Genomic DNA, 16688 nt, shown 5'->3' on the forward strand with positions numbered 1-16688 from the left:
TTAAGAGTGTGAGTCAGCCTCCTTCCTTACTCCCTCCCCCATAACCATAGCCAGCTTCTGGTTCTCCTGTCCCGGCCTCCTGAAGGCTGGGATGGCGGGTATATATATATTGCTGTGTCTGGCTGGCTGGCTGGCTGTCCTCATTTTAGCGTATGACCAGAGAGGATAGGGAACACGGGGTTCCAGGGTGGGAGTGACACTCGTGCTGTTTCCAGGCTTCCGAGGCAATAGAGGGGTCTGGAGGGAGCCTCTGCCACGCCGGGTGCTGGCTTTGTTCTGGAACGTGGTCATCTTTCCTGGAAGCTCGATTTCAGAGGTGACCACAGGCTGCGCTCTGCATTCCAGCCCTTTTGTGCAACTTGGACAAGGAATCCGTCCTGCTTTTGTATTGAAGTATACATAATCTTTTCCCTGGGCATCTACAGCCCCTGCACCAGGATACACTGCTTGGTGAGCACAGAAGTTTATATTTCAGTTCCCTTCTACTACCTTTTCTTGGCCTTTTGTACAAAGCAGGAGCTGCACATCAACACACAGTAGGCCATCCTCTGCCCCATCCCAGCTTGTTTATTTATGTGGTGCCAGGTATCAGCTTCAGGCCTTTGGCCATATACTTGCCTGATCTCTGAGCCCCACCCTCAGCCCTGTGTGTTTTTCATTCCCTGCCAGCGAGGCTCTCCTTTATGCTTGTTAGGGTAACCTCTTGGAGCCTAAAACATGGCTTCTCTAAATATGAGTTTGCCTGGCTTGCCACTTCCTGTGGGATAGGGGGACTCTTAGGAGTCCCTTTGGAGCCAAGGTGAGCCTGGGTCCCCTGCAAGGGTAGGGTGGTCCCTGGGTCCAGGGGAACAGAACAGAGTCTACTAAGACCCCAGGGTCATGACCCAGAGTAAAAACAAGCAAGCAAGCAAGCAAGCAAGCAAACAAACAAACAAAAAAACCAAACTCTCCAAAGAATACAGAGGTTCTTGACTTTGTTGGCAGGTGGTTGTGGGAGCGAACATTTTCCTAGATAATTTTTGGTGAAAATGTTCTTTTCCCAAGAAAAATGCTCGAAGGGCTGTTCCTCGTGGCCGTAGTCCAGGTCCCAAGTGAGGGCCATGTTTACAGGCTCCCCGTCTCTTTATTCCAGGGCAGCTGGGAGTCCAACATACCTCCCATCTGCTGAGGCCAAGCCATGTGGGGTGAGCACCTCACGGATCCTGCCTTGCAGGGGCAAGTGTGTGCCTGAGGCTGCCTTACCGTAGCCTGGTTCAGAGCAGAGCTGGCTGGGAGGGAGGCGGAGCTCATTCTGTGGGGGCCATGCCTTGTTTACTTACTCATTCAGACGTTTGTGCTTCCTGCTGTTGGCATTGAGTGCAGCCTTGGCCTTAGCAGTGACAAGATGACAGGTATGTGGCGTGGAATGAGATAGACTAAAGCCCAAGACCTGGGAGGTGGGACCACTTAGTGGGGACAAGGCTGTGGAGAGCTGAGCAGTGTGGGAGATGGGATACACACTCTTTTATGGGGTTGGTACACGGGGGCGAGGAAAGGCTAGCCCAGCTGTGTGACATGTGACCTTGGGCACATCCAGCTTTTCTGTGTCCCATCCGTAGCCTCTGTGTGTGTTTGTTGTGCTCTTGGGCACAGGATCCTGGACAGCTACTGCTTGATTCTGAAATGGAGCTAGTTTGTGAGAGCAGAAGAGAAACCTGTTTGAGAACACTGTAAACAAAACTCCTCCAGTGCCCATTGCTACCAGAGGTGACTGATGGCGTTGAAGGAAGAGAGAGACTGTGATCTTTCCAACAGGTGACAGCTCTTACTTATGCAAACGTCACCAAAAATGCCGAACTGTACAATCTCTGGCGCGTCTTGCATGTGACGGGCCTGGGGCTGCATCATGTGCCCTGCCAGTGAATTCAGCTCCTCCTAGGCCTTTCTGCTTGTCCACTTGCCTTCTGTGAGCTTCATGTCCCCTCCTGTGCCTGTGGACTGCGCGCAGCTTTGATGTGGACGTAGCTCCCACTGCACCAGCCTCTGTTTCTGTGCCAGCCGAGTACTGCCCTGGGCTCTCGTGCCATGTTCCTCACAGATGCCCCCTACACTGGAGGCTTGTTATGGTGAGAGGTGTGTCTTGGGTCTCATGATGTTAGATCTCGTAAACTTGTTGCCGGGGAGGTCTGTAGAATGCACCACCCCTGGATGGTGAGTAGCCCTCCTGGCATGCTGCTAAGCTCTGGCCTTGCCTCTCTAACATGCCTAGTTACCCGTGGGTTCTTTGTTCCTCTGCAGCAGAATTTTAGTCTGAAGATACGGGGGCTCCCAGCGAACAGTCCCCGCTTTCCCCTAGGCAGCAGCTGGTATAGTTTCTTTTCTGTGCCTGCTGGTCTTGTTGGTCCTGTTGGCAACTCAGACTGGGCTGCAGAGCCTGGCCAGGCAGGAACCACTCTTTATTCCCACAGCTTTGGACAGTGAGACCCTTGTGTGGAACGCGACAGGTCGGGCATTTCTTTTTCTCATCAAGAATGTATAAAGGCCATATGCTTATACTTCCAAAAGGCAGAATGTGGGCCAGGGCTGGCGTGTGTGTGTGTGTGTGTGTGTGTGTGTGTGTGTGTGTGTGTGTGTGTGTGTGTATGGGTGTTGCATGCCAGCAGCTGTGGGAAAACACATTCATGTTCCAGGCACAAGGCCAGATGGCATATGGGGCCCTCACTGAGAGGGCTGCCGTGGTCAGGGCCACCGCGCACACTACAGGAAGTCTGCACCATGACCTGCCAACTCTGACCTTCCTCGCTAGCTGCACTGGACTGCTCTCTTCCTCCTACCTCTCCAGTCCCCTGTCTCCAGGACAGAGCAGTCTTCGGTCCCGTTCCCTCACAGGGTACAAAATGGGAGATGTGTTCACATTTGCGTTGTCTTGTGGCTGATGTTAGCTCTTTTTATGGGAGTGGCCATCCTCAAGGTCAGGGAGTTGGAAATTCAACAGCCTTGAGTGGACTTGGGTGTAGGGCTCGAGGTCACACAGCTAGTGAGGCCCAGAGCCAGGTTCTGACCACAGCCAGCCCTCTCCTTCTTCTCACTGGGAGACTCCTCAGCATACTGCCTGCCTGCCTTTGAACCGACTAGGAGTCTAAACATGCCCTTGGTGCCCTGGTCAGTAGAGGACTCTTTCCTCATGGACCACCTGGAGTTGGGGCTTAAATGCAGCACAGGCTCTCATTAACTGCAAGACTTTAGGGGCTCCTCAGCCGAGGGACACTGAACACAGTGCTTGTTTCACGGCGGGCACCCAGCAATTCCAGTTACGGTATCAAGGGCAGAGAGGTGGGTGGCTCAGGTCCCTTCAGCTTGCACGTGCGCAGAGCTGCAGGGCCTGTTAAATCTGAAAAACATGTGTGCACGTTTTTGGCTTAAACAAAGTTCCATTTACAAAGTCCATAACCCAGCTTTAATATTATTATGTACTCCAGACTGGGACTAAGTCCAGGACCAGAGTGCTATTAGGCCGTATAGTATTTCTCCCCTGCTCCCCACCAGCCTGGTCTCAAATGCTGGGGTCTGGGGTAGGGGAGACTCCATCCCTGTCAAGCCTCATTCTGTGGGGTCCAGGCTGAAGTGGGGGGAAGGTGAGTTCCCTTGCCGTGTTGCCAGCCAATGAGCTGCAATGTGTCTGTCTGCTGGCCTGGGAAGAGCGGGCCTTTGTGTGTCCTGAGGTCTGTCTGCAGGTCATGACTCCCGAGTACAGAACAGCACTGCATATTTTCAACTCTGAGAGCCACCATATCTGCTCCTTACCATTATCAAGCTAGCCTTTGTATCTCAGTGGTAGGCAATGTGGCCTTTGGTCGGGGGAAATGCCTGCAAGATTAGGGACCGTTCTGAGTCTTGCCTCGTTTCTGTGAGTGGCAGATGTTTTGCTCATGAGTAGAAACTATGTACTAATGGTTGTAGTACTGAACAGAAAAAAGATTCAGATATGTCTGTCTAGAGACAGCGCTGTGATTGATTAGTGATGTCTGCCAGGATGCAAGGCTGCGGAAATACAATGGAGACAGTCTTTGCCATTGAGGGTTGATACTTTTTATTATTTATAGTGTGTGTGTGTGTGTGTGTGTGTGTGTGTGTGTGTGTGTGTGTGTGTGTGTGTGTGGACATGGAGGACAGAGGACAACCTTGGGTGTTGGCCTTTGTCTTTTAACTTGTTTGAGACAGGAGCTCTTGTGTGCCCTTGTAGACGCCAGGCTACCACTCCTATGAGCTTCCTGAGAGTCCCCTGTCTTCGCCTCCAATCTCACCATAAAAACACTTGGATTACAGATACATGCCCTGGTGTCCAGCTTTGTGTGGGCTATGGGGACCTGAACTCAGGTCCTCAGGCTTGCATGGCAGTACTTTTTCCACCAAACTTGTCCTAGCCCTTGTGTCATATTCTGATCACTGTTTCATCTCTGTGACAACAAAAGCTATCTCGTTGTAGGTTTTGTGTCCCCGACCCCATGGCAGATGGTGTACAAATACCCCCCACAGTGCTTCCATCTTCTCTGACCTGTGTCCTACCCTATGACCTACGTGTGCAGCTTCCAAACTCCTCACAGCCCTTCTTTCTTCTCTTGCAGTTGAAGAGGGGGAGGCCTCGGACTTCTCGCTGGCCTGGGATTCCTCTGTGGCGGCAGCAGGTAAGTGCCCAGGGGCTGGTGCAGCATTGCTGGGGGGCTTGGGAGACTGGCCCCGGGGAGTCAGAGAGCCACCCAGCTGGTTATGGAAATGGTATTCCTCTTGTCACATTCCTGTGTCTAGTCCAGACTTCCCCGTGCAACACAATGATGTATCTATTCCATATGGCCAGTAAAATTCATTCCATATGGAGACAAGTATACCCTCTCATCCCAAGGGCCGTGGTTCCATCCTCTGGGCAAGTTAGCTGGGTGGTGAGTGCCCCCACTGCCAGGCGTGGTACCTCCATCTCTGAATGCCACTGACACTGTTGCGAAGCACATGGAATAGAAGCCACTTTAGTAGAGTGAAACGCAAATGAAAACCAGCATTCCTGTACTTACACCCCTGGGACGGACTGTCAGACCCAAGAAGATGCCTTAGGGGGGAGATAGTGGGAGAGCAAGCTCAGGCTTGTGTGGTATGTGGCATTGTGGGGTGCTGGGTGGGATGACCATTGGGGCCTTGGGTTTTGTATCTCGGACCTTTCTCTTGCAGCTGCTTGCCAGCTGTGAGAAGCAGCCAATGGGTGAGGCTTTTGGAATTGGTCACCTTCTGTGGCAGCTCACAGGGACTGAGGCTGGACCTGAATCTGGGGCCCTGGAGCTCTGAAGTGGCTGTTCTGCATTCAGCCACAGCCTCTCATTGCATGGGGGTCCCAGTTCATTGGCAGGTGACAGGCTTCCTTCCCTTGTCCCTTTCAGCCACCTAGTGCCAGGTGTACCCCTGGATTCTGAATAGCTGCCTCCAGATTCATGGGGGCCCAAGGTCTGTTCAGTCTTGCCTGCTGAGTCCTATCAGATAGTCATTATTATCCAGGCTTCTCGTTTAGTTGTGGAAACTGAGGCAAGGGGTTAATGTTGGGTATATGTTCCAGGTCTATACACGTTTGACATCAATGATTGTGCATCTAATTTGTGACCTTGTAGACATGCATGGCTTATGAGGCCATCTCACTTAACTGAAGAAACCATGTTGACAAAAAGTTTTGAGTGACTGTATGTAGTACTTAGATTCAGCAAAAAAATTTAAAAATGTGTTCTTATTAGTGTGTGTGCATGTGTAGTGCAGGAGTCGTGCTGTCTGTGTGGAGGTAGAGGATGCTTTTTCTGCAGTTGGTTCTTCCCTTTATAGTAGTGGTCCTCAACTTTCCTAATGCTGTGACCCTCTAATACAGTTTCTCATGTTGTGGGACCCCTCAGCCATAAAATTGTTTTCATTGTTACTTTGTAACTGTAATTTTGCCGCCATTACAAATCATAATGTAATTATCTGTGTTTTCTGATGGTCTTTGGTGACCCTCCATGAAAGGGTTGATAAACCTCCAAATGGTCATGACCCACAGGTTGAGAACCACTGTTTTATGCCTTTGTGTGGGGGCAGGCACATTTCCCCCCTGAGCCATCTCATTGATGCCCCAGCAAAAATCTTGAGGATGGTTTCCAAATAACTGAGCTGTGAAGGTTGTAACAGACTGAGTAGGAAAGTGGGGGAACTGGCCCTCGATCCCCAGTCCCCTGCTTCTTGCCCGGTGCCTTCTCTGAGTGCTTTTTGGAGCCTATAGTGTCTTGGATGACCTGGGTATGCGATTTGTTTTGTCTGTCAATGGTCTGTTACCCTGGCCCTTTGTGTTAGAGCCTCACTCTATGGAGGGGACTTGTTGGGAGCCTGAGCAATGGGGATGCTCCAGATCTAGAGAAGCAGAGGCAAGACCATAGATCAGTGCTGGACAGGTGGGATGGGCTGTCCTGTCTGCCTTTGAGCTGGAGAGATTAATCCCCTATGGTTGCTCAAATACAGTAAGAATGGGCCAGGCATGGTGGCTCATGCTTACAATCCTAGCACTTGGGAGGCAGAAGTAGATCTCTGTGAGCTGGCTGCCGACGTGGTCTGCATAGTGAGTTCCAGGACAGTGGGGAGACCCTATCTCAAAAGAAATCAATCAATCAAAACAAAATTAGGATGTTTAGTTCCTGACCTGTGTGTGTGTGTGTGTGTGTGTGTGTGTGTGTGTGTGTGTGTGTTTGTGTGTGTGTTGAACTCAGCTTCCTGAGAGGGACCCGCTGTAGCCAAACCTCTGATGGAGGAAGGCTGCTGTCCCTATCTGTGTTTGCTGTCCTCACTCCTGTATGGAAACAGTGGTGGGGTGTGAGGGAACTCTGAGGCAGTGGCTGAGATGTAGAGAGGCTGTCAGGCTCCTAGACTGAAGCGCAAGGTGTTGAGGCATCTCGTGATACGCAGGAGGCAGTTCCGCTGTCGGCAGCGCTCCATGCCACCAACATTTCTGTGACATTTCTGCAGTAGGCTGGCCAGTGCTTGGGCTCCCAGCAGTGGTGGGAGTTGTGAGATCCATTTAAGAGCTGAGCGTGCTCCGTGGACCCTTGTGATCATCTCTGGCCCTAAAGACCCCATGGCCACTGTGCTCTGTGGTTCCAGAGAACTTTAGGCCACATGCTCATTGATGTGGCCAGGGAGTGGACAAGGAGAGCCAGCCGTGGATGGCTCTGCTGCCTTCTGGTGTGCTGCGGTGATTTTTAATGGGACACGTGGTAGTTTCTCCTGCCCAGTTCTGTTGGACTTGGGCCATGAAAGAACTTGTGGGCTCTGAGTGTGGCCTGTGAGATGGCTGTAACCCTGGGACAGGATGAAGTCAGTGTGGCAGGCAGCCCTTGTGTGTGGGTGATGACACATTTATTAGTCGTGTAACTGAGTGTGTGTCGGTTACTTTACCCTTAGGGTCATGTAATAGCTTTGTGAGGTGACACTGTATTCTAGTGGCAGAACTGTCATTTTCCTGTGGCATGGTTATGGGCCACCTGAGGAGGACGGGGCCAAAGGTCCAGATGGAACTATTCTATCTAGTAATTTTCAGATGCCATTTGGCTATGCCAGCAAGTGGAGACAGGTGCTGCTGGGGATTATGGGGAGCAGACCCTGTGCCCGCCCCCCCACGCCAAGCTACCCTTGACTAGCTACTGAGACTTGCTGTTCTCATTTGCAGGTGGGCTGGGGTGGTCATCATGGTGCCCTTAGAACTGCTGAGTAGTGTGGTGGCCAGAGTGCTTCGGAGCAGGGGCTTGCACACTGGTCTTTCTGCAGCCACAGTAGGCAACCTGACCTTTGCCTACCTAGCTGGGAGGTAGAGAACCAAGTACACTTGAAAGTGCTACCCTGGCCTCCCCTGTCTCCCACTAGTTGGGCTGTGTAGGGACAGCTGGCTGTTCCCTCTGTGTCCTTGATCTGGGACCTGATAACAAAGGAGAACCTAGTCTTGCCTGGCAGGGAAGGGATGAAGTTATGTCGTGTTTTCCAACCTGGTGAGGGGACTGGTGAGCACAGGGCTGCTAATAGATGGGCAGAGAGCCCTAGGGGAAAGCCCTCTCTTCAGAATTGAGGTGGGGGCATGGCAGTGTGGGGTCTTTATTTTTTTTTTTAAGACAAGGTTTCTCTGTGTAGCCTTGGCTGTCCTGGACTCACTTTGTAGACCAGGCTGGTCTCGAACTTACAGAGATCCACCTGCGTCTGCCTCCCAAGTGCTGTGATTAAAGGTGCTCGTCACTACTACCTGGCCTGGCAATGTGGGGTCTTAAATGACTCATTTCTTATGTGATTGTGGTCCTGGAGAAAGGGGTGTGTGTACATGCATGTATGCCTGTGTATGTACATGTCTGTGTGCACTTGTGCATGTGGTCTGCAGTTGAAATCTGGTGTTTTCAGCAGCTGCTCTCCACCTTCCATATTGAAGCAGAGACTCTCCCTGGAGCTCAACTTCCGTTAGGCTGAGAATCCAGCTTGCTCTGAAGATTTTGTCTCCCCCTTGTGAGTGCTGGGAATACAGGACTTGCCAAGCTCATATGACTTACCTGGATTATAGGGATCCAAATTGGGGTCCTAATGCTTGTGGGGCTCGTTAATAGATGAGGCAGCTCTCCAGGCTGAGATCGTGATTTTTCACACTCACAAAACGCAGGAGGTATGGTGGTGGTGGTGGTGTGTATGTTGTGTGTGTATGTGATGTGTGCTTGTGTGCTGTGTGTATGATATGTGTATTTGGCAAGTGTGTGTTTGTGTCTGAATGTGTAGGATATGGGCGCGCGTGTGTGTGAGATGGGTTTTGTGATACATGGAGGATATATGTATACCTATGTGGAATGTGTGTGTGTGTATATATTGAGCATGGTACATAGTGTATGTGGGGTTGTGTAATGTGTGCATGGGGTGTGGGCCCACGCTTGTGTGTGTTTATGTCTTTGTTAATGTGGCGGCTGTGTGTAGGGGATATATGTGTAGTGTATGTGGGGAGTGTGTGTATGTGTGTGTGTTTGTGTGTTTGTGTCTCTGTGTGTCTGTGGCTGTGATGTAGGGGCTCTGTGTATGTTTATGGTCTGTGTGGGCTACGTGTGTATTGTGTGTGCATATGCACTTTGTGGGTTATATGTATATTGTGTGTTGGGGTCTGTGTGTATCTGGTTTGTATAGATTATGTGTGTATTGTGTATATATGTGTGTGTATTGTATAGGAGCTGTGTGAGGGCTATATGTGGTGTGTGTGTGTGTATATATATATGTGTGTGTGTGTGTGTGTGTGTGTGTGTATTGTATGTAAAGAGACATTTTAATCAGGAGAAGTTCTGAACATGTTTTGGACCTCAGTTGTTTCAGCATCCAAATGGTGTGGAGTCTTCTCCCAAATCCAAGGCATTCTGTGTATGATTGCAGGGGGCCGGCGTTCTGGCCCTTAGCTGCCTTGCTTGCCAGCTTGAGGTGTGGTAGCCAATCTTTGCTAATGGGAGCCATAGCTAGAGCTCCCCCCCTCCCCCCCCCCGCCTCCAGCCTCTCCTCCCTCCCCTGACCTCTTGAGGCCACAGCCAGAGACCTCTTTTTTCTTCCAGAATCTTAGGGGACACACTCAGGGCCCCACTTCCCCTAGACTCCTAGATGACTCACCCAGAGAGTCTACCCCTCCAGATTCCTAGCTGACACATCCAGAGTGTCCTTCCTCCCCCCAGACTCCTGGTGGCAGAATAAGTGAACTAATAGGTGACATGATACAGGCCCTGCTAAAGGCAGCTGTCACCCAGCTGCTGGCTGTGCTGTGGAGCATTGAGCCTGGAATTCCCAGGTCATTTGAGATCTGCAGAGACAACACAGAGAGTTGAGTTTCAGATAAAACTGGGAGATTTAAAAAAAAAAATAGCAACTCAGTTTTAAAAGCAGTTTTGAGATCAGTTCACTCACTTGAAGAGGCCTTTGGCAGCTCTCCTCATGCTCAGAGATGTGTGGGACCATTGTCATAACTAGATAAGATACGACCCCTCCTCCAAAGAAGCTTTGCACCTCTATAACTATTTGTCCTTCTCTTCCACCCTCTGTGACCTGGGCAGTGGCTTGGCTGCCTTCCGTCCCCCACGATTTGCCTGCTCTGGACATTGCCCATAGTTGCCGGTTGGTGGGGAGTGTTTACTGACAGGGTCCCTTCACCTGCATAGTGATCCACAGCACAGGTTGTGCTGCCCCTCGTCCCTTGTGACTGAATAAAACCCCCCAGTCTAGATAGACCTCATTCTGTTTACTGTCCGTCTGCCGATGGACTCTTGTGTGGGTCCTCACGTCTTCGGCCGCTGTGCCCGGTGCTGTCGTGAATTAGCTTGTGCTGGGTTCTGTTTGAGCACCCGTGTTCAGCTCCCAGGGCTGAGCTCTTGGGTCCTACAGCGGCATGAGATTGAGCCTCGTGAGGTTCCTGGACTGTTCGGCAGAGCAGCTGCACCCCCTTCTCGTTCCTGGCAGCGGCGTGAGAGGGCGCCCCTTCTCCAGGGCCTTGGCAGCAGTCCTACTAGGGACAGCATTTCATTTTGAACAACTTGTGTTTTGAAAAGCATTGTTCTGGCCAAAGAAACTTCTTGTATCATCTGCTCTTGGCCTGGTCACAGGTAAGAAAGGTGTGTGTGTGTGTGTGTGTGTGTGTGTGTGTGTGTGTGTGTGTGTGTGTAATAGCTTTACCAGGGGGCCATTTCATTGGCTTGTGTTCAGGTCTCCAGGCTTGAACCTCTCTCCCTCCCATCTTCCTGTCCATCCCAGTATGGGTGTGATCCCATTTCCCGGGCCATGGTCTCCCTTTTTTTCTGGAACTTTGGAAAATTCTGGTAAGAAATGTGGTTCTACGTTTCACAGTGTGAGATTATGAGTGCCCGGCCAAACCCCATTGCCTCTTTGTCCCCACGCAAGTCAATGATCTGAGCCCAGAGAAAGAGATGCTTACTTTCCTGTCACTGTCTAGCCTCAGTGTCCTCTTCTAGCGTCTAGGGACAATGAGACTTTCTTCTAACATGGCTTCTATGGGTTGAGCCATGGGAATGCAGAGGAAGGAGGGGCTGGGGGCTGACTGTATGAGTTGGAGGTGGGTAGGACATTGTGAACCTGCTGGCTAATGTTCCTGGACCTGCCTAGCAGGCTAGCAGAGATCTATCTAGCATTGTGACACACGCCCTTTGGTTTGTACCAGTCACTGTAATCCATCGTCATCCTGGCCCAGACTGGTGCTGCTGGTCTGTGGTCAGAGTCTGAGACTCTCTTGCCAGGCGTTTTTGATCTCTGTGTCCTCATTAAGAGATTCCTTCACTGCCATATAGTAGCTGCCTCTTGGAGTCAGATCATTAGCTTTGCATATATGGATTTAAGAAAATCGAGCCACAGAGACACTTCCCCATTGCTTCCAGGCCACACAGCCCAAAGCAGCATTGGCAGGGATTTGAATCCAGGCAGCTCATGGATGAACTTCACAGCTCACCCATAGATGGCAGACCTGCCTGTGAGAATACTATTTCCCTGCAGAACAGCCAGAGATGCAGTGACACGGCGGACCTGGGGCAGGGTACCTAGGTCAGGGGAAGAGTCTGGCTAGCGCTCTCTAACTTTTGCTGATGCCTGGAAAATGCCTAGTTGAGGACCTTTTTCCTGCAAAAGTTGACTCCTGGCAGACACTGGGACCAGGTTTTCCACCACCACTAAGTGTTGGGTGTGGGGGGCAGGAGGAGGAGGGCAGGGAATGTGGTGGTAGGGAACTGCTTGGCTGCAGGATTTAGCACCTGGAGCTGGGCATCTGCCTTGGGCTTTTTTTTGGGGGTGGGGGTGGGGGTGGGGGGGAAGAGCATGTAGAACTTCTTGTTTCCTCTTAACCTGGTTCTGGTTAGGGGTAGGGGGTAGTCAACCCCCATCTTCCTGCAGCCTGTCACCTCCAAGCTTTGACTGGGTAAGTCAATAGAAATATCCACACCTCTTGGTGTGGGGAGTGGAAGCCACTGTGGTCCTGTCTGGTCAGAATGTTGTGTACTTACTATTTGTTATTTCAGGGGCCTCCCAGAGACTGTCTTGCAGCCGCCAGCCACCCCCCCCCCCTTTCCACTCATGCCCTCGGAAGCTCCTGGACCTTCAACCTAGATGCAGGCAGCGTACATGTGACAGTGGACCCACTCCGTTGTCATTCCCAGTAAACAGAACCTCGAACTCCCAGAACTCACCTAGCCACCTTAGCTCTGTGCTTGAGGCAGGGCGTAGGGACTGGGCATCAGAACTGGTGTCCCTGTAGCTGATGAGCCCACCTGGCTTGGCTTCTCAAGGGCTGGCATGACAGGCGTGCACCACCATGCTCAGGCTCATTCTCATTTTTCCTTTCACTTTTCTTTTCTTTCCTTCTTTTTTCTTTTTCTTTTTCTTTTCTTTTCTTTTTCTTTTTTTTTTTTTGTTTTTTGTTTTTTGGTTTTTTGAGACAAGGTCTCTCTGTGTTAACCTTGGCTGTCCTGGAGTCACTTTGTAGACCAGGCTGGCCTCGAACTCACAGCGATCCGCCTGCCTCTGCCTCCCAAGTGCTGGGATTAAAGGTGTGCGCCACCACACCCGGCCTTCCTTTCTGTTTTCAAACCAAGGCAGTGAAGCCAGACTCTCCTCTTCTCCTGCTTTCCCTGTATGGTCCCTCTTCTGGAGCTTTTGTCCTCTGGGTCGCACCCTGTCCCTCTGGCACTAGCTGGGTGTCCTGTGGAGAAAGCTCCCTCAGGGCCCGTGTGACTCCAGGCTGCACTGGAGAGTGTTGTCCACCTTTCTGCTTTGTCCCCCTCCCTTCGTCATCTTGATGAGGACCAGGGGACATTTTCAAGGAACAGGAAAGTCTCAGTAAAGAGATGTAGAATTTCCCAGCGTTTTAAAGACTTATGAAATGCGTTTTTATACAGGGCCAGCTGGGGAGTTTCTCATTAGCTCGGCTGGGGAGTCTGTGGGGAGTTGAGCTAAGTGGAGCCAGGCAGGCTGGGTAAAAAGACATGGTGGCCCTGAGCTCACCAGGGGAGCATGGCGGGCATGCGTCAGCTGGTTGGCTGGAAGGCCCCCTGGCTGGGCTGGCCTGAGCTGGGCCTTTGTTAGACCTGCTTTCCAGCAGCACGGGGGACCTCAGAAGCCTTCAGGTGATGACTGGAGCTGAGAGGGGGCCACTCTGTTACCATGGTGAGCAGTCCACGAGGTAGGGCATCTGCCATGTGTGCACATAGCCACAGACATGTGTGTGTTTGTCTGCCTCTGTGTGTGTGTGTGTGTGTGTGTGTGTGTGTGTGTGTGTGTGTGTGTCTTCAAGTCCCTGCTGTCTTGGCTCAGACCCCTGACAGATCCTGGTACCTTTGTGCCCCTTTCATCTGGTTATATTTTCTAGGCCTGAGCAGACATGGACCGGCTCTCCTCAGATGATGTGCTACCTCTTAGCTTCTTGACTCCTTTTTCCTCAGGCCTCCATCAGTCTTTGTTCTTGTCAGGCCACACCTGGTGCTTCCTTTCTGATAGGTCTGTGTACACATATGTATGCAGAGCCGAGGCATCTGTGTGCTTGCATGTGCTGGTAGCCAGGTGTGCTGGAGCCTGGGCACAGGGAGTGAACCTGAGAGCCGTGTTTCCTCTTCGGCTGCTGCTTGGAACATGGGCCCAGCCGAGTGCTCAGCCAGTGGCCCTAGACTCAGGTCTGTCTGTCTTGGCAAGGCCAGTGTACAGTACTTCCCCCACTTGGTGACAATAGGCTCTCAGAGGACATCAGAGGATGTGTGTTGGGGGATGGGCTGCTGCTGCTGCTGCTTTCTTCAAGCTTAGGTGACTCTCACTTATAGGAAGGTATCACCCTTAGGCCATCACCCCTTCCCAAAGGCCTGGAAGCCCTGCAGGGGGACATAGAAGCCTGTAGTTCTTTGGTCATTTTCAGCCTGGTCATTAACGGGACAGCCTCAAAGGTGTGTGGCGATGATGCATTTATGGGTTGTTACCCAGCCTGTGCATCCTGGATCAGTGTATGCCATCACTGTCTGAACCCGAACATGTGAGCAAACATGGTGTCTTTGTCAAAATGCTGACTGTGGCTTGGCAGGTCCAGACAGATTCGTGAGATGCTGTAGTTCTGACACTGGCATGGAGGTGCCACTGGTTCACCCAGGCTTTTATTCTCCAGACTCTTCTCTTCCTGGAACCTCAGTCTTTGCCATTCCTGGTCATCTTTTTGTTTTTGTTTTTGTTTCTTGTTTTTTGAGACAGGGTCTCTCTCTGTGTTGCCTTGGCTGTCCTGGACTTGCTTTATAGACCAGGCTGGCCTCGAACTCACAGCGATCCACCTGCCTCTGCCTCCTGAGTGCTAGGATTAAAGGCATGCGCCACCATGCCAGGCGTTTGTTCATCTTTTGAAGCAGCCTAAAGCCATACCTCCTCCAGGAAGCTTCCTAAGATAATCCTACTATGGCTTCTTGCTGTCCTGAGTGCCACTGGGGCCAGCCTCCTGCTTCCTGCCCTCACCACTTCTGCTGGGTTGAAGAGGTCACCACTGAACTCTAGCCACTCCTAGTGTTCTCTGGTCCTAGACCCCAGCCTGGGCACAGCAACTGGCAGGAAGCTAGCAAGTGTTTGCGAGGTCCAGAACATTCCCTTTCTTGTTTAGTATTTGCCCTGGGCACTTCAGGGCCCGATTTTTGTCCTCTTTGTTAAGAACAACATCTAGGTTTGAAATCTGGCTAACTCATTAGCTGTGCAGCTTTTGAGTTAGTTACTCTATCTCTCCGAGGCGCTTCCATTTCTTCATCTAAAGTGGGAATGGCAGCTCTGGAGGGGCCCTGTGTGCAGTGCTCAGTCCCCACGGGCTCCTGTCAGCCCCCAGGGGCTCCTGGCCTCTGCTCTTGCTGTGGACCACACATGGGGAAGCATGTGTTGAACCTTAGCTCTGAGCTCTGAGCTTGAGGCTTGAGGTTGGGGTAACAGAGGGGCTCAGATTACCCCCTACCTCATCACAGACACCCCCTTTTCCCCCCCAGCAGTCTCACCTTTGTTCCCAGGCAGGCCTCAGAACCACCCTGCTTATGGCTTTTTCTTAGGCAGAGGGCTTGGTATGAGGTCAGAGTCTGCTCTGAAAGGCAGAACCCTGAGCCAATGGTGCAGTTAGACTGCTTCAGTGGGTGGGACTACGGAGGCAGAGCCAGTGCCTGGCAGGAAATGGCCTAGGTTAACCAAGCCTCGCTGGTCCTGCCTTCCTAGATGAACACTCTATGGGCCAGCCTCTGGGTCTTTATGGTCAGTGATACAACAGCTGTAGGCTGCAGGCAGCTTGCTGGACTCTGGTTGCTGCCCCCGCACTGGATGGGAATATACATTGGCGTGCAGGCACACACTGGAGCTGGCTGTCCACTTATGTCCTCCTCATAGGGATCATTTTGTCCACGTTGTATATTTTCTTTTTGATTGCTTACAAAAAAAAAAACCCAACAAATTTTGAGAACTTCCTTCATTATCACTGCATCTACATAATTTACACCACCCATCCCCCTTTTCGTTAGCTGCACTTGGTACTTGGTAGTGGTTAGCACATCACACAGATACTGTATCTGGTACACTTGATACATTTTATAGTTGCTCTTCTCAGGATCCAGTGTCTAGCATACTCTTCAGGCTTGCAGAAGCTGGGACAATGGTTTTTAGGCTCCTTGCTGACTCATTAGTGACTACCATTCGAGGAGCTGTCACTCAGTGCCAGGCCCGGGCTGGGCACCTACAGTGTGTTCTCTGACCCTACAGATGGCCATTGTGGCCCAGAGCCTTAGAGAGCCGTGTGCTGCCTCACAGCTGGTGGGCTTCTGCCTGAACTGAGCCCAGGGCCCACCTTCTGGAGCTGCTGGCTCCCAGTCCTAGGGCTCAGTGGCTTTCCTTTGGTGTGAGGTGCACCAGAATGGGTTGCCAGCCTTGATGAAGTCACTGTGGTGACAGGTCACAGGGGAGAAGCTGCCAGGGTCTGTGTGTGAGTGAGAGAGACTGCTGTTGGGCATAAGCTTGGGGTGCAGTTCAAAGTCAGATTCACACACAACACACCTCTCATGATGCATAGGCACACGCTTTTTTTTACATGTACACATGCCTCAGTGTGCACATTCACATGCCCAGGTCTTCACAAGTGCCCCTCTATAGCACACATATATGTATGCTCAGTTGCATGTGCATACCCACAAGGATATCTGCAAACGTGTGTATACATCTGTACATGTGTATGACAGATGGCTTCTCTTCTGTCCAAAGTATTGTGTTTGCGTTGGCAGCTGATTCCTGCTTTTTGTATGGCCCCATGTCCCCTTTGCATGGTCAGGTTGATAATCAGTGTGTTTGGGGTGTACAGTGTCTCCTTGGCTCTCCATTTTTTTTCTTCAGTTTGGTTTCTTTATTGGTCCCTCCAGGGTCTAGACTTTTTCTTCCAGACAGGCACCCATGTCTCTCTGGTCCTAGTGCTGGCCTGACTATGACAGAATCCAGAGTCCCATCTTGACCCGTGCACACCCACCTTCAACTTTGACGGGGCTGAGTTCTCACCATGCACCTGCCACTTTAAGAGCCCAGGGACCTGGCAGGCCTGTCCGAAGGGCTGGGGCTGGGCTGGGAGGCTGGACAGCTGTAGATGGGAGGCGTTGTCAGCTCCCTGCTTTCTTGGAGTC

The 16688-nt window shown here is 51.5% G+C and overlaps 1 protein-coding gene across 5 annotated transcripts in view; it reads left to right on the forward strand.

The window, feature by feature from the left end:
* ZNF423 (zinc finger protein 423) overlaps positions 1-16688 on the forward strand; it is a 334889-nt gene that overhangs the window by 79859 nt on the left and 238342 nt on the right. For 4 of the 5 annotated variants that reach the window (XM_084757137.1, XM_084757136.1, XM_084757139.1 and 1 more), the window contains exon 2: positions 4605-4664. In XM_084757137.1, the coding sequence (XP_084613263.1) occupies positions 4605-4664 (60 nt within the window). Of the gene's footprint in view, positions 1-1341; positions 1392-4604; positions 4665-16688 lie in introns of those variants that run through there. The other variant, XM_084757138.1, reaches the window with a different exon arrangement.

This window comes from Acomys minous, assembly GCF_964271855.1.
Source record: "Acomys minous genome assembly, chromosome: 14".
In the NCBI taxonomy this organism is placed as follows: domain Eukaryota; kingdom Metazoa; phylum Chordata; class Mammalia; order Rodentia; family Muridae; genus Acomys; species Acomys minous.